At 39.3% G+C, this 26176-nt stretch overlaps 3 protein-coding genes across 3 annotated transcripts in view; 2 read left to right on the top strand and 1 right to left on the bottom strand.

Annotated features, from left to right (window-relative positions):
* LOC116289290 (putative G protein-coupled receptor CG31760) overlaps window positions 1–12339 on the bottom strand; it is a 40956-nt gene extending 28617 nt beyond the window's left edge. Inside the window, exons 1-2 of the mRNA XM_089033667.1 lie at window positions 12264–12339; window positions 11310–11398 (exon numbers count right to left, since the gene is read on the bottom strand). The gene's annotated coding sequence lies outside the window, so the exon portion shown is untranslated. The remainder of the gene's footprint in view (window positions 1–11309; window positions 11399–12263) is intronic.
* Window positions 4925–6522, top strand: LOC116289292 (uncharacterized). Its single transcript, XM_031696185.2, has one exon. It carries the CDS (start codon window positions 5092–5094, stop codon window positions 5848–5850), a length of 759 nt encoding a protein of 252 aa, XP_031552045.2. The 5' UTR covers window positions 4925–5091; the 3' UTR covers window positions 5851–6522.
* LOC148908926 (uncharacterized) lies at window positions 9681–10790 on the top strand. The gene has a single exon (XM_089033628.1). It carries the CDS (start codon window positions 9681–9683, stop codon window positions 10788–10790), a length of 1110 nt encoding a protein of 369 aa, XP_088889754.1.
* Window positions 12340–26176: the final 13837 nt, after the last annotated feature.

Raw genomic sequence — 26176 nt, 5'->3', positions numbered from 1 at the left:
TTTCCCAACACAAACAAACCTACAGCATATTGGTTCTTAGATACCCACATCGTCATCGCGGCCATGTTGGTACCATTTAACAAAAGATTTCTCATTAGCATCCATTGTTAACGGTACCACAATGGCCGCCATGTTTTTGTCTTTTAACTCTCTTGGGAATGCTTGCAACCCATCAATACTCTCAGATCGCCCATCTCAATTCTCCGACCGACGTTTTTTGAAATACGTGTATAGAGAGAGCAGAATTATGAGCAGACAAGACTAATGATGCGATGGTACTAAATCCTTGAAATAAAAACAAAAGAGTTATTAACTAATAGTCCTAATTTACTGCATATTTAGTCGATATCACTCAAGTGAATCAATCCTATATATGAATACACAGGAGACATCAAATACACAAGAAACATGTTAGTCATTTGTTCATCAATACTTTATTTGTTCTCTGTTTGATATTAAAACATTGATTTTATTAACTTTGTAGACTTTTTAATGTCTCCTGTGTAGTCATATATAGATTGATCCACTTGAGTGATATGATATCGAATAAATACACTCAATTGAAGAATCGTTGTCGGGTTCAGAAACATAGAACATAGAAGCTGAGACTGAAATGGCACATGGGAAATGACATCATTATATTATAATTTATTCATTTGCGCCATCCATGCAGTCGGTTTAGAATGCCAAACGCGTATGAAAACAGTGGATGATGCCACGGGTCGCCGGTCACAGCATGCATCTAATTAACGTACTTCCTATGTTCCATTTCGGTCTCAGCTTCTATGTTCTATGTTTCTGAACCCGACAACGATTCTTCAATTGCGTGTATGCACTAAATTTCGACTTTTAGTTAATAACTATTTTGTTTTTATTTCACGGATTAAGTACCATCGCTCTATTGTTCAGTAACCAAGTCAACTGTAACATTTCGGGGTTTATTTCAAGTCTGGTATCCTAAAATTCCTGCGTTCTGATTGGCTGCGCGGGTCATGGGTAGTGCATTTTTTACCAGTCAATCCTGTCGAAAAACAAGTAGACTTACCGAACTCTCGAAGGCCCGTTTACACCGACGACCCTTAATTCAATCATTTTTGTGGCAATATCAGTATCGCCTTACGATCATCAGCAGAATAGCATTTTATATTGTATTAAAATATTTGCCTGTGTATACTAGACCGGGTCTAGCTAATGAGTTTATTATTGCCATAATAGTGTTCCAAGTTTTGAAACTAATAAACTTATAGTTTCTCGAAACCAAGTCTTAGAGGTGAATTCGAAATCACAAGCTCTCAGTTATATTTCCCATTTCTAGGAGCCTAAATCCCGGTCCTAATGATGAACCTTGAAGGAATCCAATGTTGAAGATCGTATTATTTAGTTCAGTAAATCCCATTTTAAAATACAGTTGATGTGTTTATTGTAAGATCACGATCGTGTGTTTGAATAACGGAACTAATACATCATATGATTTAGTAATACATCACGTCTCACATAAAAGAATTTCCGTACATCTAAGTAAACAGTCATCTCTCAGCATCACGTATAACTGAAAACTACTAAACTTTATTCGCACGTATTGCTATTTAGTGAACTCTTGACTTCATTTCCAAATCAATTAGGGGATATTGATTTCGCTAGAGGAATATTCCAGCCACCGGCCCGATAGCTTTTTCCTAATGGATACGTTATGTATATGGATGCGCTATATAAGACTGTGGTAGGAAACATGAACATGATCATCTAGTTTTTAATCGATTTAGATGCTAGCGGAATATCATCCTTAGTGGAAGATCCAGGGGGTGATTCCATTGAACTCCTCTTTTGTGAGACCTTAAGATGGAAGCCAATCATTTTCTTTAGCCACAGTAGAATAAAATTGAAACCCCCCTTTTGTGAAGCCAATCTTAACACCTTCTTCTGAGTGGTGGCCATTTTGAAACCCCCTTCTTAAAATCCTGGTCCGCCACGGATTCTTCATCTAGCTGGTTCAAAATACTGATATGATGCAGCAGTGTTGAAATGCGAGCGCTATACGGTCAGTAGGAATCTGGGGTTTCTTGAGAAAGCTTTTTGTAAGCGATTGTGAAAATTAGAAACGGCAAAATATGTCACAAAACTTGCTTCCGGCATAGTCATGTTTACATTCACGCCGTAAAAATGCGAGATCAGAGTGCGAATTGAATATAAACAATTCAAAGCGTTTCGGTGTAGAAAGAGCTCTTGTGTAGTACAACACACAGTTTGTCATTTGCACTTAGCTGTAAGAGTTTGTTCATTTTGATTTTCATATTGCTTTTCTGCGAATGTAGTCTAATTGTGTTTAATTATACTTCAGCGACAAGTGGAATTTTTTTGTTTTAAAAGGGAAAAGATACGAAGAAAACACAGCATTTCTTTCATTTACAGGTATTATTATTATTATCACACACACACATATACTATGTATATATATATATATATATATGTATACACCGAATCCCTAAAACTCTGACAGTTTAGCGATATATATACATATATATGTATCCCCCTTGGAAAAATGGGGATATGTATATATATGTATATATATCTCAAAAATGTCATAGTTTTAGGGATTCGGTGTATATATATATATATATAGTATTCAGCCATATATACCTAGACACACATATGTATATATATATATATATATATATATACATATAAATATACACTGACCGTCTTTCAGACTTTAATTAGTAAGACAGGATCAATACCCGACAAAGATTAAGATAGGGACGTGAGTATATACATACATATATATATATATAAACATACAACATTGGGTGCCAATGTATGATATAAATAGCTTGCGCACAATCTGCTTTTCACAAACCATAATAATTGAAATAGAAAGTCGTTCGTGCAAATCCATAAATTTAGCTTTTAACACGATTAGGAGGTTAATTGAAAAACTAAGGACGGAAGAGAAGAACAATAATAGCTTTGTAAGTAAGCTTGATAATACAAAATGAATAGTTCATATTTAGAGTAGAAGACAAGGAAACTTCCTAAGGTGGAAAATCAAATTATTCTTGCAGACCGATTGTCCATATTTTGTTATCTTTCACAAATTGCCATCCTCTTGATGTGAGATCAAAATAGTATCCCGAAAATATAACTTCAATATTATTTTAAACGCTGTCCGGAGGGACGCAGGAAATCAGGAACATTATCCAATTCATTACTGTCTAAAAAACGAGATTGCAGATCAATCTGACAAGTCAGGCTTCAAACCAAAACACGAGGTTAAAAATAGAATAGAAACCATTCATCTTCTAGGCTATACTCAAATATGAGTAATTTAGGAATATAGTAATGATGGCTGTGCGGCCTTTTTGAAGTGTGTTGGAAGAGCGTGGGTGTTTGTTCTTACTTTTAAATCGAGTAAAATAAACTCGCTTATAATACGACGACAAAAGTGATAGGTTTTGACTTAAGGTTTCTGTTCTGTCTGTAGAATCAGAAGGCTCAAAAAGAAAGAAAGAAAGAAAGAAAGAAAGGGAGGGAGGGAGGAAGAGAGGGAGGGAGAATAATGAAAGAATGAATGAACGAGAAAATAGGGACTTCCGAGGTTCTTCCAGAACCAGCGTGCGCTCCTAAAGTTGATTTTAAGTTTTCAAGTTTTTAAGCAGGGTCTAAAGATAAGAATCGAATTATTTGACAGCAAAAAGCAAGCACTTATCATAGTATCCCGTGTGATGCATCCATAGCTTCCTTTTAACACGAAAGGACTAAATATAAATGGAAACTTAAAAATAGGCATCGAAATTCTAGTCCCAGAGGCGATAGGAATATAACACGTTTTTAAAATTAAGAGATCACCGCTTTTAACGGCTAAACTAAGGATATTTTAACTAAATGATGTCATTTGAAATTTAGACACGCAGTACATTTTAAACCCTTTGAAGAAGAAAAATTAGAAAAATTAGAAAAATATGAAAAACATACATTACATATTTAAAAATAAATCATAAAATATAAATATACAAATGTCAAATGCCATACAATTTTATACATTTTTATTATGTCCTCGCTCGCGCGAAAACCTATCGATGCTTTTAAATATGTTTGAAGCCTACTCGATTCTTTTTACAGTATATTTTTTATTACATTGTCTGCCCCGATGTGATTTATACATGTAAAAACTGTCTATATTTTGAAACATATGGCGTGTCAACTTAAGTACACACCGCGGCAACACTACAAACGTGCATGTACACACACATGAAAAAGAAACATTTCAAATGCAAAAAAAAAAAAACAAAAAAACAACCGACCTTGACTGCGTTTTCATATATTCATGAGATCCCTCAATGTCTACGAATGTACAAAAATAAACAGTTCATTTCAAAGTTCAAAGTTTCAATTCATTGGCAGACGAACCTAACTAAGTAAAATATTTATAATTAGTCTTCATAGCCGGATTTTTCGCTTCGATTTGAAAATTTTTCAGCGATATTCAGATAATGCTAATCCCCAAAATACTTAATTGCGACGGTTGTTTTTAATTCATGTTATTTAAGATTGAGAGATATTTATTCTGTTCCTGGCACGAAAATAACAAAGATAAAAAAGTCGGTTTTTTTTAGAAAAAGCTATAAGGAATAAAACCATTGATTACGAGTCGTTCAAGCTTTGGAGGCTCCCTCAGTTTTGGTTCTTGCAAACCGATAGATTTTTTCCTATTGATAACAATCCCACGCAGTTTTTTCTAGCGAATTAGATCCAATTCTAGAGAATTCTAATTTTGCCAAAATTTTGTCTCTTACGGCAAAATTTTGATGGGTATCCACTTTTGTCATTTCTAAACACCAATTGTATTACCAGAGGAAAAATAAATTAATCTTTGACGTCATAAGCAGTGACAGTTGTCATAGAGTATCTATTCTTAGCTCATCTAAGCGCATTGATTCGCTTAACATCACCTGTAGGCGAGCTCTGCTAGACCATTTCCTAGAGAGACTGTAAGAGCGAAGATCAAAAGCAAAAATAAGCGTTCTCGAATTCTACAGCTAAGATTATTTCTCTTCTTAAAGAACTGATCAGATCGGGAAAATCCTTCTTTCACAAATGAGGCCGATGGCTGGTTTAAAAATTTTGTCAGCGATTCCCGAGCTACCAGAAACTGGTCATTACTCGCCAGCTACGGCAGCGAGATCTCAACGGTATCAAAAGAAAAAACTCTCTCGCTTACATGGCTCTGAACCGAAAGACTTGTCTCGTTGTATATTTATTTTTCCTCCATCGATGTGTGTCGAGAAGGCTCCAGAAAACAATAACGAGTCCAAGAAAAGGGAACTACTTATTCCTAAAATTGTGATAGAAGAAGTGCGCTTTCCAGATGACCAAGTTCGGGATCAAGTTGAAATACGTTCAGAACAGTCCAGAGGCTTTCTCCATCCGTCTTACGCTATCTATGCATCTGTGTCTGCCAACGATCCTTGCGCACTCAAGAACATTATTTTATCTGGCAAAGTTAATGTCAATAGACTAAATGCGAGTGGTGTGACTGCTTTACACGAAGCAGCTTACGAGGGAAAAAGCCGGTGCTTAGAAGTCCTTCTACAATGTGGGGCAGATGTCGATATACGAGATCGTGAAGGCTGGACTCCTTTACACGCAGCAGTCTGCGGTGGAAATAGAAAGTGCGTTTCATTCCTGTTAAGAAATGGAGCTGATGCTCGCTCGAAAAATGACGATGGACTATCACCTCTAGGAGTTGCTATCCAACAAGGAAACAAAGAAATGGCTGAATTCGTCAGCTCAATAACCTCGAACTCTTCTGCTCGTCCACCAAGACGTTCTCTCATCCATGCTGCTCGAATGTAATTATTAATTTTGGTATCAAACTCATCTTTAAGAAAGAACTTTTATTATTATTTTTTTTTTTTTTACGAACTCGCTTTTTTTTGTTTTTTGTTTTTTTGTTTTTGTTTTTTGTTTTGTTTATTTTTTTCAAAAACCGTATAATTCAGTGCTGGCTTTGTAATCCACTTATTAAAATAACTCTAAGAAGTATATGAAGTAAGTTACGATATAATGACCGATATCAAAGATCATCTTTTTTCAGCCAAATTTTCTTTTTTGAATTTTTTTTTTAAACCAAAACATTGAATTGTTGACATTGCTGGATTCAGGTGCATGCGTTTGGAGTATTGGACCCTTCTGTTATGCTACTTAGCTTGTGGCGTCAATCAGGCTCTCGGTTGTATAATGAGGTCAACGACCGCCTGAGGTAGGGAACAGTTCAAGGTCCAACCTTCAATGACCAAGGAACAACTCGCTGACTCATTCAGTATATTTGACTAAACAAATACAAAGCTCTAATATATGTACATGCTTTTAGTCTGTAAACACAGTTGAAAATTTATAGAAAATTTTTTGATATTAATAAGTAATACATAGGATTGTCAGTTGACCGGACATGAATTGAATTTAATACGAAAATCAATATTATTCAAGAAAAAAAGAAGGATTGTAAATAAACTTTATGTGAAAGTACCTATAGAATGGTATTGATTGTCATTGGGATAATTACTGAGCGCGATGATCGGAATATTCTATATAGAACGTCTGATACATGGATCGCTCCATACCCTACTCGCTCCGTAACTTGTTGCTAAAACAGTGAGGGGGAGGGGGTGGTGTTGGTGGGGGAGGGGGGGAGGGGTTAGTAAAGCTCCTGCATAGGAATATTTCTTTATCGTGGGAATGTTTTTACAATAAAGTAGTAGGATAGGAAATCTAAAATACAAACTAATAAAAAAATAATAAATAGGAGTTTTGTCGAAAAATATTTTGAGAAAAAAAAGACTTACAAAGTCACACAGAGTGTAAGTTTCAGCGTTGAAGCGGAAGCGGGGTACAATAAACAACCCATGCGGAGGTGATCATAAAACACCAACATCCAAACGAATATTCTCCCAGGGGGTGATAGACGAATGAGATGAGCTTCCATGTCTGCAAGGATTGTTTTGAAAAGCATAGATGGATGTTTTAGATATTTTGAAATCTCAAGGAAGGCCAAGCCAGCACCCACGTAAATACCGCAGGCATATTTGAAAATCTCATTGTTTTGTCTTGAATGTTTTTGGTGAATATGGCAATTGATCGGGTTTTTTAATATTTAGCTCAAGCTTTGGTGATGGTATGAACATTTCACAATAATTGGTGAACTGAGAAATGGTTTCTCTGCTCTGTTAGTCAAAGATGAAAGTAATGAACCTATAGTTATATTACTGTGAAGGATATGAGGCCGGAGTTTATTTTCAGTAAGGTATTTGTATTTGCTCTTTTGGTTTAAAAAGAAATTAAATCTTAGATTGGAGAAGGTATTCTTAGTCAGTTGGATTTGTTCTGATGAAATTTTTTTTAAACAAAGAACATCAGTTGTTGAACAACAATCTCTAGTCAATTTAAAGAGGATACTTGGAAATGCGTTCGTTTGTGTTTGTCCGTCATCACTTTTTCTTTCTTCCTTTCTTTACTTCTCTCTCCCTCCCTCTCCCCTTTGGAATTAATCCTTTGTATAAGAATAACAAATAAATCTAGTTGAGTCAAAATGATGACCGATATCATTAATTACTAGTTGAACACCATATACTGAAGAAAGAAGGACACTTATTAACCTGCTGACGTTTTGAACGAAGTAAAGTCGAAGTAAAGTCAAATACCTCTTTAATCTGTCCAAACTTCCGAAACCTTAGTTATAAATGCATATTTTATTATACTCTGTTCGAGTTTATACTCATATATGTCTGACTGAACTACCGATACAGCTTGAACTACCGCTAAGCCTATATCAGTGGAGAGCTACTTCGCTGAATTCAATCAAAACAAGCTTGCAGAAAAATAACCCCCTCACGTAATTATCGCTTACTTTTCAAGTCCTAAAAGCTAGATTTTGAATCAAGCGTCTCCCAATTCCACAAACAGTTTTATATTAAGTTAAACACATTAATTAATATCTCTGAGTACAAAAGACGGCTTCCAGGAAAAAGGATATAAATTGGTGATCACTCAAGCAAACCGTTATTCGTCTAAAAAAACTATTATTTTCAGGTCCTCGAAAAATCGGCATCTTGCAACGATATATTTAATCTAATAAAAGAAACAATTTTTCATTATCACTGTCGTACTATTTCCTATTTAATATGATTCATTGTTTCCATAAAAAGCACCATCATATCTTCTAACAAGGAAATAAAATCATTAAGTCAAGGGCTTTGTAACACTCCTTTGATCGTAAATTGATAAGACGAGACAATGATAATGATTTATACACCTAAGGGAAAAAACGTTGTCATCGCCAAAGGCGATAGGCAATAGGAGATAGGCGAAAAGCGATAGGATATAAAGTCATTCCAAGATCCAAGAATAGCTGGAATGACTTGTGTTTCTGCTTCTTATTCTTGTCAAGAACATGGACCTTAGTGTTGAGACTGATTCAATGTTCTTTGTATTCAACGAAACCATTTCCATGTCGGAATGACCTATCGCCTATCGCCCTCGGCGATGACGACGTTTTTTGAAGTAGGTGAGTTATATAATAGGAGTTCAGTGTATGTCAGCACTGCGAGCGAAAAGTATCGTCTTTTTGTCTGTCGCTACAGAAACAGTAATTATGAATTAGTTTCACTAACTTTGTTGTTATCTTTATCTACAACCAAAGGAGATAAAATAAAGTTGTAATGACGTATTTTTCAGTACAATATATAAGGCTACATCCGGTTAGGTCATGAAATGAGTACACATTTTCATTATATTTAGTAATAAGATCTACGCAAAATTAGTCCCCGCTTCGGAAATTACGAAAATCCCTCAAAGCTTACTGTATTTATTTAGCTTTAGATGAATAAATAGGAAGAATTAGCTTAAGAAAGGTTAGAAATAAAGACAAAAATTATTATTTTTAAATCAGTATGCAAGGACAAGGACGAAGGACTTTACAAGCATGGACGTGTAGCATCAATATTCTCAAGCTCTGTTGTGAGTGAGCCGTTTTTCAAGTGTTTTCGTTGACATTGAAATTGAAAGTATTGAAATAATTAGACTATTTTACACGGCACGTTTTGTGACGTATCTCGTGCAACTACGCATAAAAGCAGTGTTGGCTTTCCGTATGTCACTTCGTTGCCAGCTTTAATTGCTCTCACCCTTGTTTACTTTTCTAGATCGAATGTAATATTTGAATATTTTGATATTCTTGATTGTTTATTTTCTTCGTTCGTTTCTTTTTTTATAATATTTTTGTTTTTATTTATTCATTTATTTATTCTTCTATTCATTCCATTTTTTCGTTTGAAGGTTTTTTTATTTTTATTTTTCGCACAACAGGAAGCCCACACTGAAGAAATAAGAAGTATGTCGCAGGTCAGGCCATAGTTTCCCTTTCCAACCTCGGCATGTTTTTTGTGCTCGCTAGCATGTTTAGCAAAGGGATTTGATTGTTCTGCCATCTAACCACAGGCAGTCCTGAGCTATGAGGAGAAGAATGCTATGAGGAAAATATTTCAAAGGCTCAGTTTGGCTTCAGAAGGGATAGATCAACGACTGATGGAGTTTTTCTACTACGACAGATAATAAAGAACACTGAAGGTGGTATAATTGCACTGTATATTGATTTAACAGCTGCATTTGACAAGGTACCCAGACATATTATGTATGAAGTTCTGAAAGTTAGAACTGGATGTGAGAAGTTAATTGATATTCTATGGTTATTATATGATGGAACAATCGGGAAAATATGTGGAGATAGAACTGATTTTCCTATTGAAGCAGGGACCAGACAAGGTGGTGTGGAAAGTCCTCCAGTATTCAATTGGTTCTTTGACTGGGTACTCAAGGTCGCTGCCCGTGAAATTGACCAACGCTTTCCAAATGGATGGGGAATACCATGTACATATACAATCGCTAATGCATGTCATCAACGGAGTACTGGACGAATGAATGGTGTGGAGATAATTAAATGGCTTTTATATGCTGATGATGTTGTTGTGCTGTCAAAGGATCTTACTGATCTACAGGAGATACTGGAAATTATCCATGGAACATGCTTAAGATATGGGCTTGAGTTAAGTTTTAAGAAAACCAAAACACAGGTATTTCATGATGCGCAGCTTATGGAAAAGAAGAGCTTATTAAATATATCAGGACATGATATTGAAAATGTAAAAGAGTTCAAGTATCTTGGTCATATGTTTTATAGTGATCAGAAGGAAAGTTTTGTCGATAACAGAATATTAAGTGCAACAGGAAAATTCCACGAGCTCAAGAACGTCCTTACAGATCATAAAGTATCTATGAATACACGCAGAAAACTCTTGGAATCCTGTATCAGATCCAGACTTACTTACTGTACTGAGGCTGAACTACCAAATGAAGATGAACTGAAAAAGCTTGAATCCTGTTGGTTTGGTCTACTAAGAAGAATGGTACGGAATGGCTGGGAAAGGAAAATGAATAGTGACGGAGAAGAAACGTTTGCCTTTAAATATAGGAACTTAGACCTGGAGAGAATAGTGGGAACCCTGGCACTTCGTGATTTTATATACATACGCTACTTGAAGTACATTGCACATGTTTGTAGAAGACCAAATTCAAATTTAACGAAACAGTTGCTGTTTGCAATTCCATCTGCTAAATATGTTAGAGATCCATGGATCAAAATTAGTCAACTTCTTAATGTTGATAAACACCAAGCTAAGAAATCTACACAAGACAGAAAAGTTCTAAAAGGACTACTACATCAGAACTTTGGCTCTGTGTAGACTATATAGTCCCTGCTGATCAACTTATAGTTGGAAATAGCGGAATGACACTGATACTGATGTCCAAGCTGTATTATGGGCCTCTATTCAGCATTTTCCACACATTGGTTCAATGGTCAAACACAAAGCGCTCACGTGAGGCACCACGGTACTTTCAAAGGATTATTCAAATTTGAACCTTGCAACCTCGACTGAATGCTTTGTGTTTGACCAGTGAACCGATGTATGGAAAATGGTGAATACGAAGCTTAAGTCTAGATTTTGCTATAGAGCGTTTTCACGTGACGTCACAGTGGCCATTATGGGGTACCAAACAAAACATTTTCTATCCTCCGGGAACAGAACTCTATTTTTATGGCTCCCTTCTCACGTGAGTGAAAACGCTCTATTCCCTTTTGTTTCTACAACTATTTTACCTGAATCGGGCTTCCTTTGTATTCTACCGCCAATTATCCTCTTCACGTTATAATAGTTTTAGACAAAAAAATATGCTTAGTTCTCAATCCTTTATTCACTCACCTGTTTTATTGGTCTCACTTTACCACTCTATATCACTTCCGGTTTTTTCTTTATTTTCCTTAGAGTGACTTCGAGCTCTTTACATCCCTCTATGAACAAACGAAAAAAAGTAAAAACGAAATTTATGAAGGTTAGGGCAAACAAAATTCACCCGAGACCTAAGGGCAATAATAATAATAATAGTAATAATAATGATAATAATAATAATAATAATAATAATAAACTTTGACAATAATAATTCTTCAAGATACAATCAGTAATAATAATAATACTTCTACATTAATTTCTCACTAAGAAAAAAAATTGTATTTGGTATCTATATAGATATATACGACGTATAGATTATCTCTTCACATATCCTACAATAAAATAAAAAAAATCTATTTATATTAATAAAAAAAAAAAAAGAGAAAAAGAAAAGCTATAATAAAATATACTATAACAAATAATAATAATAATAATAATAATAATAATAATAATAATAATAAATAACCTCAGACCCAAAGCCGTCAAATTATTTCTAGAAGCTTACTTCTTGGTATAAGTTAGATTTTCTTGGAAAAATGTAGCTATATATAAAAGATTTAATTGCTAAGGGGTTGACTTGAAAAGACATATGTAACTGTACTCATTGACTTTCTTTTCTTAGCCTCTTGTAATCAAATTAAAAGAATGACTTAAGGAACTACTTTTTAAAGGAATAAAATCTAAACGAGAAAACGCGTCGACACGAAAAAAAAAAAAAAAATAAGAAAAAAATAAGGAAAGAATATAAAGACGTGTAATGTAAAAATAATAGATTGAAAAGTAGAAGCGGAGCGAAAACACGAAGGCAAACTGATCTAATCTTTTTTACAAAAATAAACTAACTATATTAAACTTTGTCAAAAACATCAACTATTCTAAGATATAAAATACTATTTTTAATGGTTTCTTTATGTTGACCCTCGTTACCTTGGAAACGACCATGACTTTGGAGCAGAAATCCGCATGGAATCAAGGAATGACGTTAGCGGATACAACGTGGGCTTATCCCAGGAAAGCCCTATTAGAGAACAAAGGGAATCCAATTACTAATGATTTGGATGTTTGAATTAAAAAAAAATTATATTGTAAAACACAAAGGATTTCTAGATTAGTCTTTTCTATTTAAAGATTGGATCAACCGCATAAAGTTTCAGGCTTCCTCATATTGTCATTACTTGCGTGGGAAACGAAAAGTTGTGACTAACGTCATCATCAGCTGAATGTTTCTCACGTACCGAGAACGCGCAGAGCAAAGACAGAGAAAAATCAGTGACTCTGCTCTTTTACTCCGATGAAGGACTAGCGTCCAAAACGTTAGAAAGTTTTTTCATCTTTTCACGGTGTATAATTTACTTTTTTATCATTAGTGAATCATTAAGACAAATTTACATCTTTCTAAAAGCTAATGAGATTCATCAGTAAATGTTTTTTTTTTGTACCGGATTCCTTAATTCATGTTTTATTTTTTCTGTGGAAGAAGAGTCACTCTAGCTTTAAACCACAAGGACTGATGATTATAGTCATTCATTCATTCATTTTTAGAATTCATCTTTCTTTCCCTCTTTCTCCCCCTCCCTCTTTCTTTCCTTCTTATATATTCAATCATTCAATTCTTTCCTAGTTATTATTTCTAAATCACATATAGCATTCCAACCAAATTATAACCCTTTACAACTAAAGATGGCAGTACCACCGAAACAGTCTTGCTTTAAGGTTGTGTTTTATTTCTTTAAACTTATCGTCCCTTCTTTTTGTTAAAACCGGCGTCAATAGTTTTGTTATAATCAAGCTACAGCGCAAACCATCATTTAACCTCATGTCATCATTTCAATAAAAGATTACTTATTTGCAGCATCTTCATTTCGCAAATGGATCCATTATTATGACATAACTCAGAATAAAACGTGACCACCCACGTTTATCTAAACCTAAAACAACATGTGCCATTGCTTCAGGACACATGATTGATCATGTATGTATTTTGGGTATATTTGCCAAGGGAGGGTTCACAATCATGAATATGGCCATTAACTTTTGCATGGTTTTTCTTTCGACTCTGTTATTTTGTTATATTTAACTTGTTAATGAATATGGGCCTTACTAACGCGTTAGCCATGTTTATTCTCGTGTGAACAGAAAAGAGAAGAGAAGAGAAGAGAAGAGAAGAGAAGAGAGAGAAGAAGAAAGAGAAGAGAAGAGAAGAGAAGAGAAGAGAAGAAACAAAGAGAGGAGAGAAAACAGAAACAGAACAGAAGAGATAGAGAAAAAGCGAAATAACAGAAGAGAACAAACAGACAAAAGAAAGAACAAATAACAGAAGAGAACAGAAGAGAACAAAAGAACAGAAGAACAGAACAGAAGAACAATAAACAGAAAAATAACAGAAAGAATAACAGAACAGAACAGAAAAACAAATAGATAACAGAAGATAACATAATAACAGAATATAACAAATAAACAGAAGAACAAACATATAAAAAACCTAAAACAAAATAAGAACAAAGAGAACAGAGATAACAGAAGAGATAAACAGAAGAACAGAAGATAACATAATTAATAACAGAAGAGAAGAGAACAGAAGAGAAGAGAACAGAAGAGAAGAGAACAGAAGAGAACAGAAGAGAACAGATGATGAAATTAACGCACGAAATTCAAAACACCACTGGCTAGAAGTAGAGAAATGAGCTAGAGCACAGTTGTGGTTGATTCGTCAAGTGTGAAGGACTTTCAATAGAATCGAAGACAGCTAATTGTTCTGGATTCCGCTAGTCCTTGACACTTGTCTAGATCAACGGCTTCATTAACTACAGACACTTTTACAAAGGTATTTAAAATATGAAATTAGAAGGAAAATACAGATTCAGATACTGATTAATGAACATTCCAAATGTTTGCTTGTCCAGGCAAGAATAAACCGAGTAATACCGAAAGTAGCCCGAGTAATACGAAGAAGCAGCCCGAGTAATGATAATGATAATAACAGTGATGATGATGATGATGATAATATAATAATGAGAATAAGAATGATGATGATAATGAGAATGATGACGATAGTGATAAAATAATGAGAATGAGATGAGAATGACGCTGATGATAGTGATAATGATAATAATAATATATAATAATAATAATAATATATAATAAAATATTATTATTATAAAGATGATAACCCCAAGAAATTTCTAAAAATAGGTCAGTCCATTTCTAGAATCAGTAGCAATCATGGAGGTATGTTCTGGTTTGATTAGAGCTCATGCAGCCCAAGCAATATAATTGTGGTGTGTACGAAGGGATTTTAAAATTATAACCTGGTGATGAGTTAATTTTTCAAAAAAACTACTTTAAACTGCTAAAAACCACCCAGAATGACAACGAATACCAATAACAATAGGAGCAAGGTGTGTTCGATGTTTCAATCACATATTTTTTCGTCCCCATACATTTATCGCAACGCTCTTCGTACACACCACAAATATATTGGGCTGCCTGTGCTTAAAGTAGTTTTTCGATAGCAGAGGTGCGCAAATAACGTACCGATCAAGAAGACAAGTATTTGATAATCGTTCATTCTGCTTACGTATGTGTCGAGTGGCTTGGTATTGTAGAACAGACAAGTTGTTATTTATGATAATGTGGTTGAAGTGAAGCTCAAGGACCATGACAAGATCCGAAGTAATGACTTCTAAGTCGAGTACACATCAGGAACTTGCTGTAACGGTGTTTGAAAGATTATGGGTGGTGTTAAAGTCCGCATTCCACCTGGTAGTTGAGGTCAAAAATATATGATTCAGTAGTGAAAAATGCAGGAAGATTGAAAAAAAGATGCCGAGGAGGAGAACACGTAGAACATTTATAAAGCATAGAGTGACGGGGTTATTTTTCAAATAAATTGAAGTCTTCGTATTTCGCATATTGATCCATCTACCAGGAAAATTGCTTTTAAGATGTGCTTCCAGTGGCTGATCCAGGGGGGGGGGGGAAGGGGGGTCGAAGGGGTCCACGGAACCCCCCTTGAAGGTTTTCTTTTAGGTAATAGAAATATGTCTTATAAAAATTTTGCTTAAAAGTATCCACAAAGATAATGTTGAACACGAAATGATAGATATTTGCTGTGGCATGTTATAATGTTTAATTTACCTTTAAGTTCCGTTACTAGATAGTAAATTAGGTGATTAGAGCCAGTTTTTTTGTCAAACATCGACTAAACAAAAGAGAATTATACACAATTTAAGAAACGGAACCCCCCTTTGAAAAATCCTGGATTCGCCACTGGCTTCTCATTGAAAAGCGTAAAGTTATATTAAAAGACATCCTGGCAGCTATGCGGTCTATAAATTTCAGAATTCGGTGATGTTAACTAGTCCTGGTAACTACATTGCTAGCAAAATTCACGTGGACGTCAAAGTTCAGGAAGAGAAAAACCAAGAAGTTACCGCATAAAACTCACGAAAAAATACCAAATACAGAAATGATTTGAAAGGATCTGTAATGGTTCAATGCTTACAATGATAACCAGAGCCCGGTTGTACGAAGCCTGGATAGCGCTATCCGACGGATAAATCTTATCCAGTGGATAAATTTATTGGATAACAGCATCGACTTATCCAATGGATAAGAATTTATCCGCCGGATAGCGCTATCCAGGCTTCGTACAACTGGGCCCAGAACTCCGATCCGGATGCTCGCATAAACCAGTGTTGAAATCACTCCATTGGCTGCCTACTGAAGCAAGGATTCAGTTCAAGATCCTTATTATGGTATTCAAAGGATTGAACATCATGGATACTCCAATCTACATTAAGGAGATGCTAGAACCTCTTTGCACTACGAGTAGTATAGGGAATGGGGGTTCTAGCGCAGTGACCACACGAGGATTTCCCGTTTAAAGTCACTAACCCGTGTTTGCGTAGCCCTCATTCCCTATGAGACCCCCAGGATTACCCGTGGGGGTAACAGCGCACTCGAAATATGTTAGTTTACGCCAGGATTACCCGTGAGGGCAACAGCGCATTTTTAGTATAGGGAATGGGGGTTCCAGCGCAATCTCAACACGGGCAAGATCCGTATCAAAAATCCATCTACGGACGACCCCCACTCCAAGTGTGGTTGAGGGCAACAGCGCACTTAAATATATTAGTCTATATATGGAGTGCGAAGAATGTAAGAGAACTTTTAAGAAAGAAGCGGATTTGAAAAAGCATTTGAAAATGAAGACGAAGTGTATGAGCAGTTATGATTGTGGATGTGGTAAGAAGTTTGAGACTAAGGTTAAATTGTTTTGGCATTGTCAGGACTGTGAGTACGACTACGACGACCTAAAAAGTGCTTGGTATTAGGTATAAAATATTTCCTATTATATAGATGGAATCCCAAAGCAACTTCAGCACGGTGTCAATACCCGGTAACGGTGAGATTGACGTTAGACAGTTTTGGCGTCAGTCAGAAAGGAAGGTTAAAAGGACTCTCCGAAAAGGTATAGAAGAATTAGGAGCCCTGAAAGCGAGCATAATGGTAGAAGTAAGTTTGTCAAAAGACGAGGTAATGACGACAGCAATGTTGCGATCAAAGTCGTTAGTGATATTAGAATCCACGAATCTGGATAGGTCACTCAGTGAAGCCTTAGAAGCAATAATGGAGTCGCTGTCTAACTACACGAAAGAAGGATCGGGTTGGACAGTAGAGGAGGTTGAAGGAATAGAGATAAGTATAGCCAGGTACGTACCCATACGAGGGGGGAGTTACGTACCGCTACCAACGTGGGTAGAAAGGAAGAAGGCTATTGTAAACGTGAAGAATGAAGACAATCGATGCTTTATGTGGGCAATCAGGTCTGCACTGTATCCAGCAGAGAAGGATCCCTGTAGGACAAGTAAGTATCCCACAGATGATTTAGAGTGGGATGGTGTGGAATTTCCCATGCAGTTGATAGACATCCCCATATTTGAGGAAATAAACGATCTAGCAATTAACGTTTACGGAGTCAGAGAGCAGACGATGGTACCGTTAGTTCTGTCAAAAAGTAAAGGAGAGCGCGTACATTTATTCTACCACGGCGGACACTACTCATGGGTTAAACACATTAGCAGACTATTCTACAGACATACTAAGCACAAAGGCAAAAAGTACTTCTGTGACTGCTGCTTGCTGTCATTTACATCCTTAAATGCCCTAAAGAAACACGATGAGATCTGCCGCGGAGTCGAAGAAGTGGCGCAACGGATCCAGATGCCCACCAACAAAGAGCTTTCATACGCAAACCATCAAAAGCAGATGCAAGTGCCTTACGTGATATATGCAGACTTCGAAGCGTTGATAACTAAGGAAGAGCAGAAACGTGGTGCCACGAATAAGGTAGGATTACACGAGATCTGCTCCTTTGGTTACATAGTAGTCAGATCAGACGGTAAAGCAAACCCTCCTGTGATTTACCGAGGTAAGAACGCAGCTAATGAGTTTCTAGAAGCATTGCGAGAAGAGGAGGGGAAGATTAGAGAACAATTAAGACGTCCAAAGAAGATGGAATTTACCAAAGAGAACCAGGAGGCTTTTAACAAGGCAAAAAAATGCCACATTTGTCAACATACGCTTCTTCAGTTTGGAAGACGAGCCAAGAAAGCGTGGGATGAAGATGGAAAGTATCTAGGAGAAGCTCATTTTAAATGCGGGAAGTATGCTAAGAAAGGTGAGAAGCCGGGAAAGCCCTCCACGCACTGCATTCACTGCCACAAAGCATTTGTTGAGGATTTCTATGTGGATAAGGTTAGGGATCACTGCCACATCACGGGTAAATACAGAGGAGCGGCTCATTGGAAATGCAATATAAACTTCAAAGTAAATCCAGACATGGAGATTCCGGTGTTCTTTCACAACCTCCGCGGTTACGACTCCCATTTGCTACTACAAGGAACAGACGGCTCCGACGTCAAATGCATACCCAACAACAAAGAGCGCTACATGTCCGTAACTGTGGGTAAGCTAAAGTTCTTAGATTCGCAGCAGTTTATGGCGGACTCCTTAGCAAACCTCGTAAAGTATAACACCAACTTTCCCATTTCCAGTCAATATGGCGCGGAAAGGAAAGGAGTCTACCCATACGAATACATGGATTCCTGGGAGCGATTCGAAGAACCCCTACCACCCAAAGATCGCTTCTACAGCACCCTAAACGAGTCCGGTATAAAGGATGAGGAGTACCAGCATGCGTTAGACGTGTGGGAAAAGTACTCCTGTGAGAACATGGGGGACTACCACGACATCTACCTAAGGTCTGACGTAGTGCTGCTTGCAGATGTTTTCCAAAGCTTCAGAAAGATGGCTATGGAATATTACGGATTGGATCCCGCTAATTTCTACACGGCTCCTGGGCTCAGCTGGAGTGCTTTGTTAAAGAAGACAAATGCGCAGTTGGATCTCCTAACGGAGTACGACATGTACCGCTTTATGGAAGACGGTATTCGTGGCGGCGTATGCGGACCCAGCCGACGTTACGCCCGCGCAAACAACCCCTTAGTAGAGCACGACCCAGAGAAACCAACCACATACATTTACTACCTGGATGCGAATAACCTTTATGGTTGGGCAATGTCACAGTACCTACCTGTGAGAGACTTCGAATGGGATCCAGTGAAGCCGATAGACTTCTACATGCAGGTAGGAAAGGAGGAAGACAAGGGTTACGTTTTAGAAGTGGATCTGGAGTACCCAGAGCGCCTGCACGACGAACACAATGAGTTCCCCTTAGCACCAGAAGCGATAGAGATACCATTTAAGCAGCTAAGTCCGCTGCAAAAGCAAATGTGCCCTGGTTACAAACCGTACAGGAAACTAACTATGAACCTGATGGATAAGAAGAAGTATGTGGTACATTACCGCAACCTGCAGTTCTACGTGCGACACGGAATGCGCGTAGAGAAGATCCACAGAGTCCTAAAATTCACGCAGGAACCCTGGATGCGCCCCTACATTGACTTTAACACGCAAAAGCGTACCGCAGCGAAAAATGACTTCGAGAAAAACCTCTTCAAACTGATGAACAACAGCGTGTTCGGAAAGACAATGGAGAACATCCGCAAGCGCGTAAGCGTAAAAATAGTCAGCACCAAAGAGGAAGCAGAAGCATACGTGTCACAGCCAGGCTTCGTTAGATACGTAGAAATGCTGAACTTCTACGTGATTCACATGAAAAGGGCAAACCTCTTACTAAACAAGCCCGTTTACACAGGCTTTACGGTGCTGGATCTATCGAAGCTGCTTATGTACGAGTTCTACTACGATAAGCTTAAGCCAAAGTACGGAGACCGCTGTCGCCTCCTATACACAGACACCGACTCCCTAATTCTAGAAGTGCAAACGGAAGACGTTTACAAAGACTGCCTCCCCGACATAGACGAGTACGACACCAGCGGTTACCCGAAGGAGCACTTCCTTTACTCTGCGAAGAATAAGAAGGTAATTGGGAAGATGAAAGACGAAATGTTAGGAAAACCCATAGTAGAGTACGTGGGTCTGAAACCAAAGATGTACAGCGTGCTAAAGTTAGACGGCGTAGAAAAGAAAGCTAAAGGCGTAAAAAAGTACGTGGTTAAGAAGGACATTACGCACGAGTCCTACCTCAACGTATTACGAACACGCAAGGAACAGCGGCATAAGATGAACAGCCTGCGCAGCTATGGTCATCAGATACATAACGTCACGCAGGAGAAGGTGTCACTGTCTGCATTTGACGGTAAGCGATGGATGTGTGATGACGGAGTGCATACGATAGCATTCGGACATCACACGATAAGCAGTTCTTCCATGACGAACCCACGTGTGGGGCCATCGTGAAGATAATACAAGATGGGCTGACCCTTCTTAGCTATTACGCTTCGGATCTGGTAAGTTTCCAAAGACCAATTAGGATCCGTAGCTCTTTTGGATCCTCCTTCTAATTCACCCGGTCCGTAGAGATATCGGACTGTGACATTACCTAATTTTTTTTCATGGGGGAAGACCGCCCTCGAACTTCTGACGTAGGACTTGTGTTCCACGTGTTTCTTTTTTATGGCATCCCTGGGTTTTATTCCTGTAGCCCTGGCCGCCTCGTTGTTCACGGCCGCGACGACCTGGGGGAGCCGCTGAGTCCATTCCCTGTTGCGTTTGGAGGGATCTTCCAGCTCTTTCCAATACTGGTACCCAAAGAGACGCTCAGCCAGGGTCTTATTGAATCTTTCGACAATGCTCTGACCCCTGTGGTACTCAGCTTCGGCTCTCCTAATCTTAGTGTCATGGTCTTAGTAACGACGCCCATGAACTCTGTCCCCGCATCCACTTGCAGCAGCTTAGGCCATTTCAAGACGCGCTTATAAATCCTACCTAGGGCTTCTGCGACTTCCCCAGAATCCTTGCTGGTTATGGGTTCGGCGTCCTTGTATCTGCTTGCGATATCAACTACGGTCAAAGCGTACCTATAAGTCTTTTTTCTCACCTTGTCGTGCGGTAAGAAAAGCAAATCCGCCTGATGAACTTCATTGGGGGCATTTACGGTAAAGCTGGGCCTGGGAATGTACTTAGGCACGGGAAGATAGACCTGCCAGAGGGTTTGTTTTTTTAACCAGTTCTTAGCCGTTTCTTCTGATACCCTGGCCGCGGTCGCGAGTTTCTTGATAGCTGACGCTCCTTTCCAATAGCCTTCAGGCCCATAGTAAATCCTTTTGAGTTTGTCCTCAGTTCGACCCATTATATGAATTCCAAAACAAGATTGATCTTACGTCCGTTAAAATCCACCGTCTCTCCGTCCACTTTAATGGTGATGTTTATGCTTTCTACCAAATTAGACAAATCATAGCTCAAAGAAATGGGAGTGTATTCTTCTGAGTCAAATGGATTACCTTTGGGTAGAAACTTGGACATAAGAGAAGACTTTTCTCCATTGTTGTAACTATGAACCAAGTCGCAATAGACTTCGTAAGAGGATGCGACTTTCCATTTCACATCATATGTACTGCCGCTATTTATCGTGGTACTAGTAAGGCCCAGGAGTTCTACCAATGAACTGTCCTTCAAATTAGCGCTTCCATTATTTTTCTTGAATTTCATTTCATGGGGTAATCCTGTGGTAAGTGTATATCCATGCTTTGCTAGCTCCTTAGCCAGTGTTATAGGGGTGTAATGGGAATCTGGTAACTTTGGCTTGGTGCCGGAAGTTCCGATGACAAAGCCATTAATCAAATTATACCAAGAATTGTACAAAGAGCAACTAACCAACCGAACCCTTTCCGCGCGGATGGGAGGATTCAAATAAGTAGTAAAGTTATTCTTATTGCTTTCCAAAAAGACGATCATATATTACAGGGGACAAGTCCCCTTCTAGTGATCTGAGCGCAGCTCAGAGCAGATACGCCAAAGCTACGCCTCCCGCCAGCCCTGCGACTCCTACAAAGACCAGCTCGCTATCTTTTTGTTTCTTAGAAGGCTGATAGTAATCCTTAAACTGAGGCCTTTTTAACCCCGTTAATGCCGCGGGGTGTGCTTGCGCATAGAGCTTAAAGGCGTAGTCTGTGTTTTCGAAGTTCTTATCCGCCTGCATTTTGTCTTGGTAGTTCTTATCCAACCAATCCCTGTAAGCTTGTCTTTTTTTATTCCAAGCTGCCACGTCTCGCTGATATTTCTCCAGCGCTAAATCATGCCTTTTCCTTTCGGCGGCCAAATCTCCGCTGCGATCACCTCTAACTAATCTATCCAAATACTGACCACCATAATTAACTCCAGTGAATGCTAAAGCTGCAATAACTCCACCTGCGACCCACGCTAGCCATTATATATTAGAAAATCACAGGGATTTTCACGAGTTACGTCGTTGGCAGGTACTTTTCCTTCCGTAGGTAATCCTTTACCATGATAGCCCCGCCTACGGCAGCGGTCATCTTAGCAAAATTAGCGAAGCTCTTGCTTGGGTCTTCAGTAAAGTCTTCTTTGAGCACTTTCTTACCTACCCAACCAATACCCGCAACGATGGAAGTAATAATGGCTGCCTCTTCAACAGTTTTCAATAACGCGGTTGACATTATATTACAAAGCGAGAAGGTTATTACTCCATTTCAGGGATCTTACTTTTTCTAACAGCTGGTTCCACAGGTGCGTGCACGGGTGCGTGATATGTTGGTGGTTCTACTTTTTTCGTAGCCCGCCATTGTAAGTAAAGGCTGCCTGCTGCTATAGCAACTCCTATCGCGCCAATGACGTACCCAGGATTAATAAAGGATTCGCTTTCGTCCTCCACCTTTTCTTCTTTTTTGGCTTTGTTCTTCTTGTTCATCTCCGCGAGCTTCTTCCCCGCGGCAACTCTGCCTGGAGATTTAGCCTTGGTAATCTTCTGCTCCTCCTGAGGTTGCTCTGCCTTCGACTCTGGTTCACTCATTTATATCTAAGGACTTGAAGGACTTGATAAGTAACTTGATGACGACTTGACAATGACTTGACTAAGTACTTGAGGTGACTTGACAACGACTTGACTAAGTACTTGAGGCGACTTGATCAGGTACCTCAGCAAGTGCTGCCTGGAAGACCTTTTCGACTTCTCTGTCCTTCTTGAAGTCCTTCCAAGACACCAGTACCTCCTTCAAGTCGACATGCTGAGCTACGTGAAGTGCCGCAGAGGCGACTGCCATTAACTTACCGCACTTCAAAGACAACCACCCGCAGGTTATCTTAAGTTCTTGGGCGATGACATAGTCCTCGCTTATGTCCTTCCGCAGTTGCTCCACGTCGTCTATGGGCAGCGCAAGTCCGAGAAGCTTGGTGGCCAGCTTAATGGCTGAGTCTGCTACGGCGTCCGTGGTCTTACTTGCAAGGGCGGCCTCGTACCTCTTATGGAACTTCTTAACTTCCTCTTCTGACAACTTATTAACTTGCTCATGGGTAAGTTCCTTGCCTATCATTTCTTTACACTTCCCCGAAGACACAAGGATGTTCAGTTGTTCCTTAAGGTTACTTTCGTCTAACTGCGCGGGGACTTCATCTAAGAGCTGCTCAATGTCCATATATGTTAATGGAATACGGAAACCTCAAAGAGAAAATCATCTTGGAATGTTGGTGCGTCTTTAAATGCCGCATGTATTCATGCAACTGTTCCTTGGATATCTCGCCGCCGTAGTCGCTTAAGATGGTTTCCAGGTCTGACTTGCTCGGAGTATAAAATACGACAAGTGAACCTATGTTTTCCCTGAAGGGCTTAGAGACGCTGGTAAGCTGCTGCGAGAGCAACCAAACGCTGATATTGTCGTGTCTACCGCTGAAGGCGAGCTTAACGAGCTCTGAAGTGCGTCTTTTTACGTCATCCCCGCAGGCAATGTCATCCAATATGAGTAAAGTCTGTGTATCTTTAGGGAATTGTTTGTGCCAAAACTTCAAATGGCTGGATAACTCGTTAGGGTCTAAGATATCTACGAAGAAGTCGTCGTCTTTCACTCCTATGCCCGTCCAGGTGCGGTTATTCACGTAGGTGGGGCATAATAGCACGATGTAGTCGAAGCGGTATCTAAAGGGTCCTAATAGCTGCTCCACGACGAATTGGGTCTTTCCGCAGCCGGTGGGTCCTACTATCAGAGCATTGCAGGGAATATGGTTCGGATCCATTATATATACGATGGACCCAGTGGACGCAGTAAGAAGGATTGCCGGCGACGCAAAAGATAAAAGAGACACCATAGAAATGCAAAGGGAGGAGATCGATCGGTTGAAAGAGCGCGTGCAGGAATTGTACGATGAAATGTGCGGTCTGAAGCGCGCGGAAAGGTTTGGTGCGCTTTTGACGATGGCCGGTTGGGCAAAAGAAAGCGTGCAGGACTTTATTAAGTATCCCTTATAAGGCTTAAATAACACTTAGTTATAATGAAGTGCAAGCAATGTGAAAGGGAGTTCAGCAGCAAACAAAGATTGCAATATCACGTCGAAAGACGGGTATGCAGTAAGGAAGTAAACAACGTTACCGTTTGCGAGGACTGTGATAAGCAGTTTAGCAGCGCGCAGGCGTTGGAGTACCATCGTAGCAGAAGGGTTTGTTTAAAGAATGTATGCGTGCGCTGCGACGAGGACGTTACCGACGCCTGGCACCGACATAGATGCCTTGGTAATTACGATCTGCTGGGCGTAGCATGTGAGGAGCACGGTGACGTTGCCGCCCGATGTTTGTCCGCAGGAAACCACGAAAGAGTTAACGCAAAGGAAGAAAGAAATAGACGAAACGTTTGCGGAGTTTGACCGCGTAGAAGGCGTAAGGTGGGAAGATAGGGAATATTGGGAGGCCAACTGTGAGCGCTGCGGCTGTCAAAGGAGTGGTCAACATATTTGGCAGTGTTTGTATGAGGGTCAAGGTGGCTTCAGAGAGTACTTAGATCGCTTTGATGCTTGGCATGCCAGTAACGAGGTGGCAAGGAAAGCCCGTAGAAGTTAGGAAGGGAACTAAAATAGTAAGATAGGGTTCGTGCAAAGAGTCTCAAATCCCATTCTTATTTTTCTTGTTGTTTGTTAAGTATCATCAACATTTAACAAAACAACAAGAATAATAAGGACCCCTTTTAAAGGTATATGCTAGCCTACGCAGCCGTATTCTTTGGAGGATTCCTAATCGCCCTTTCAATATATGGACTGTATTACTTGCGAACTACCTGCCGACTGCATTGCCCCTCCTAAACCGCCGCGTAAAAAATACACCTGCCTTCATTGTGACAGGGTATTCTCCGAAGGATCCTTTGTGGGGCATTGGTGCTCCGCGGATCCTAAAGCGCAGCGGACTTTAGCAGACGCGCTTAACTACAAAGAGGAGATGGAGTGACTGTTCTTTCAATGTCAAACTTCCATCGGCCATTTACCTTACCATAGCTGCGTAAGCGGGTGAATTCCTCGCCCTGAATTACGTACCGCACGCAATCCGGCGCCCAAAGGGAATATTCCTTGCCTTCTAAGTCTTTGAGGACTAACCGTAAACGGTCGATGTCTTCGAAGACGACGTAATTTTTTATTTCGTATGCTTTACCGTGGGCAAGATCACGCCAGTGAGTCAAGCTGAGCTTTCATTATACCTATGGAATATCTTTAGGTGCGTTTTCAAAGTGGCGTAGGACTTAAACCGCTTTACACAGCCCTTACAGGGAATACGAATGCCATCCGCGTAATCCATCAGGGCACGGCAGATAATGCCGTAATCGTTGCTAACCATAGTTAGGTAACCATTTACATCAAGCTGCGAGATTTTCTTAGATTGCTTCGCGGATAAGACGCCGTTTCCTTTTGGGGTTTTCAACTCAATACACAACCCGCGGTATTTCTTGTGGGCGTTAAGGATTAAAAGGTCTGGCTGGCCGGCTTGGTAGCCTTTTCGCCAGCATGTTATGCGCTTGCTGTCAGAATCCTGCAGCTCGCCAAGGCCTGGTGCTATGATGAATTCAGGGTAAAACCTACGCATGTAATCGACTACCTTTGCATGCAGGTCAGCTTCATTTTCTATCTTAAAAACTAATTTATTCGGGCTGTCGAAGCGTTTGTCCATCGCATATTTACCCGTCTTTCTCAACGCGGGTAGGAACTTCTTCGAGGACCCAATCTTGGAATTCTTCTGCCTTTGCCATCTTCGAGGAGAATATCAACTGATACAACCCGGATTCGTTCACATACAGGGAATGTGGGTGTGAATTGGAAGGGAGGCGATTCACCTCCATTCTAAGTTCGCTAAGCCTTACCTTGTATTTATCGCGAACGTGCACCTTAATTGCATCTTTTGGGCGTTCGTAGCCCAATGCGGCCGCTACTTCCTTTGCTTTGAAGTACAATTTATCGCCTTGCACGACTTGCAGTTTCGTACC

Source organism: Actinia tenebrosa, unplaced genomic scaffold, assembly GCF_029948245.1.
Source record: "Actinia tenebrosa isolate PJP-AT-01 unplaced genomic scaffold, QUT_ActTen_1.0 PGA_scaffold2__45_contigs__length_23673736, whole genome shotgun sequence".
Lineage (NCBI taxonomy): Eukaryota > Metazoa > Cnidaria > Anthozoa > Actiniaria > Actiniidae > Actinia > Actinia tenebrosa.
The sequence above is the reverse complement of the archived record's forward strand: the minus strand, read 5'-3'. Positions and strand labels throughout refer to the sequence as shown.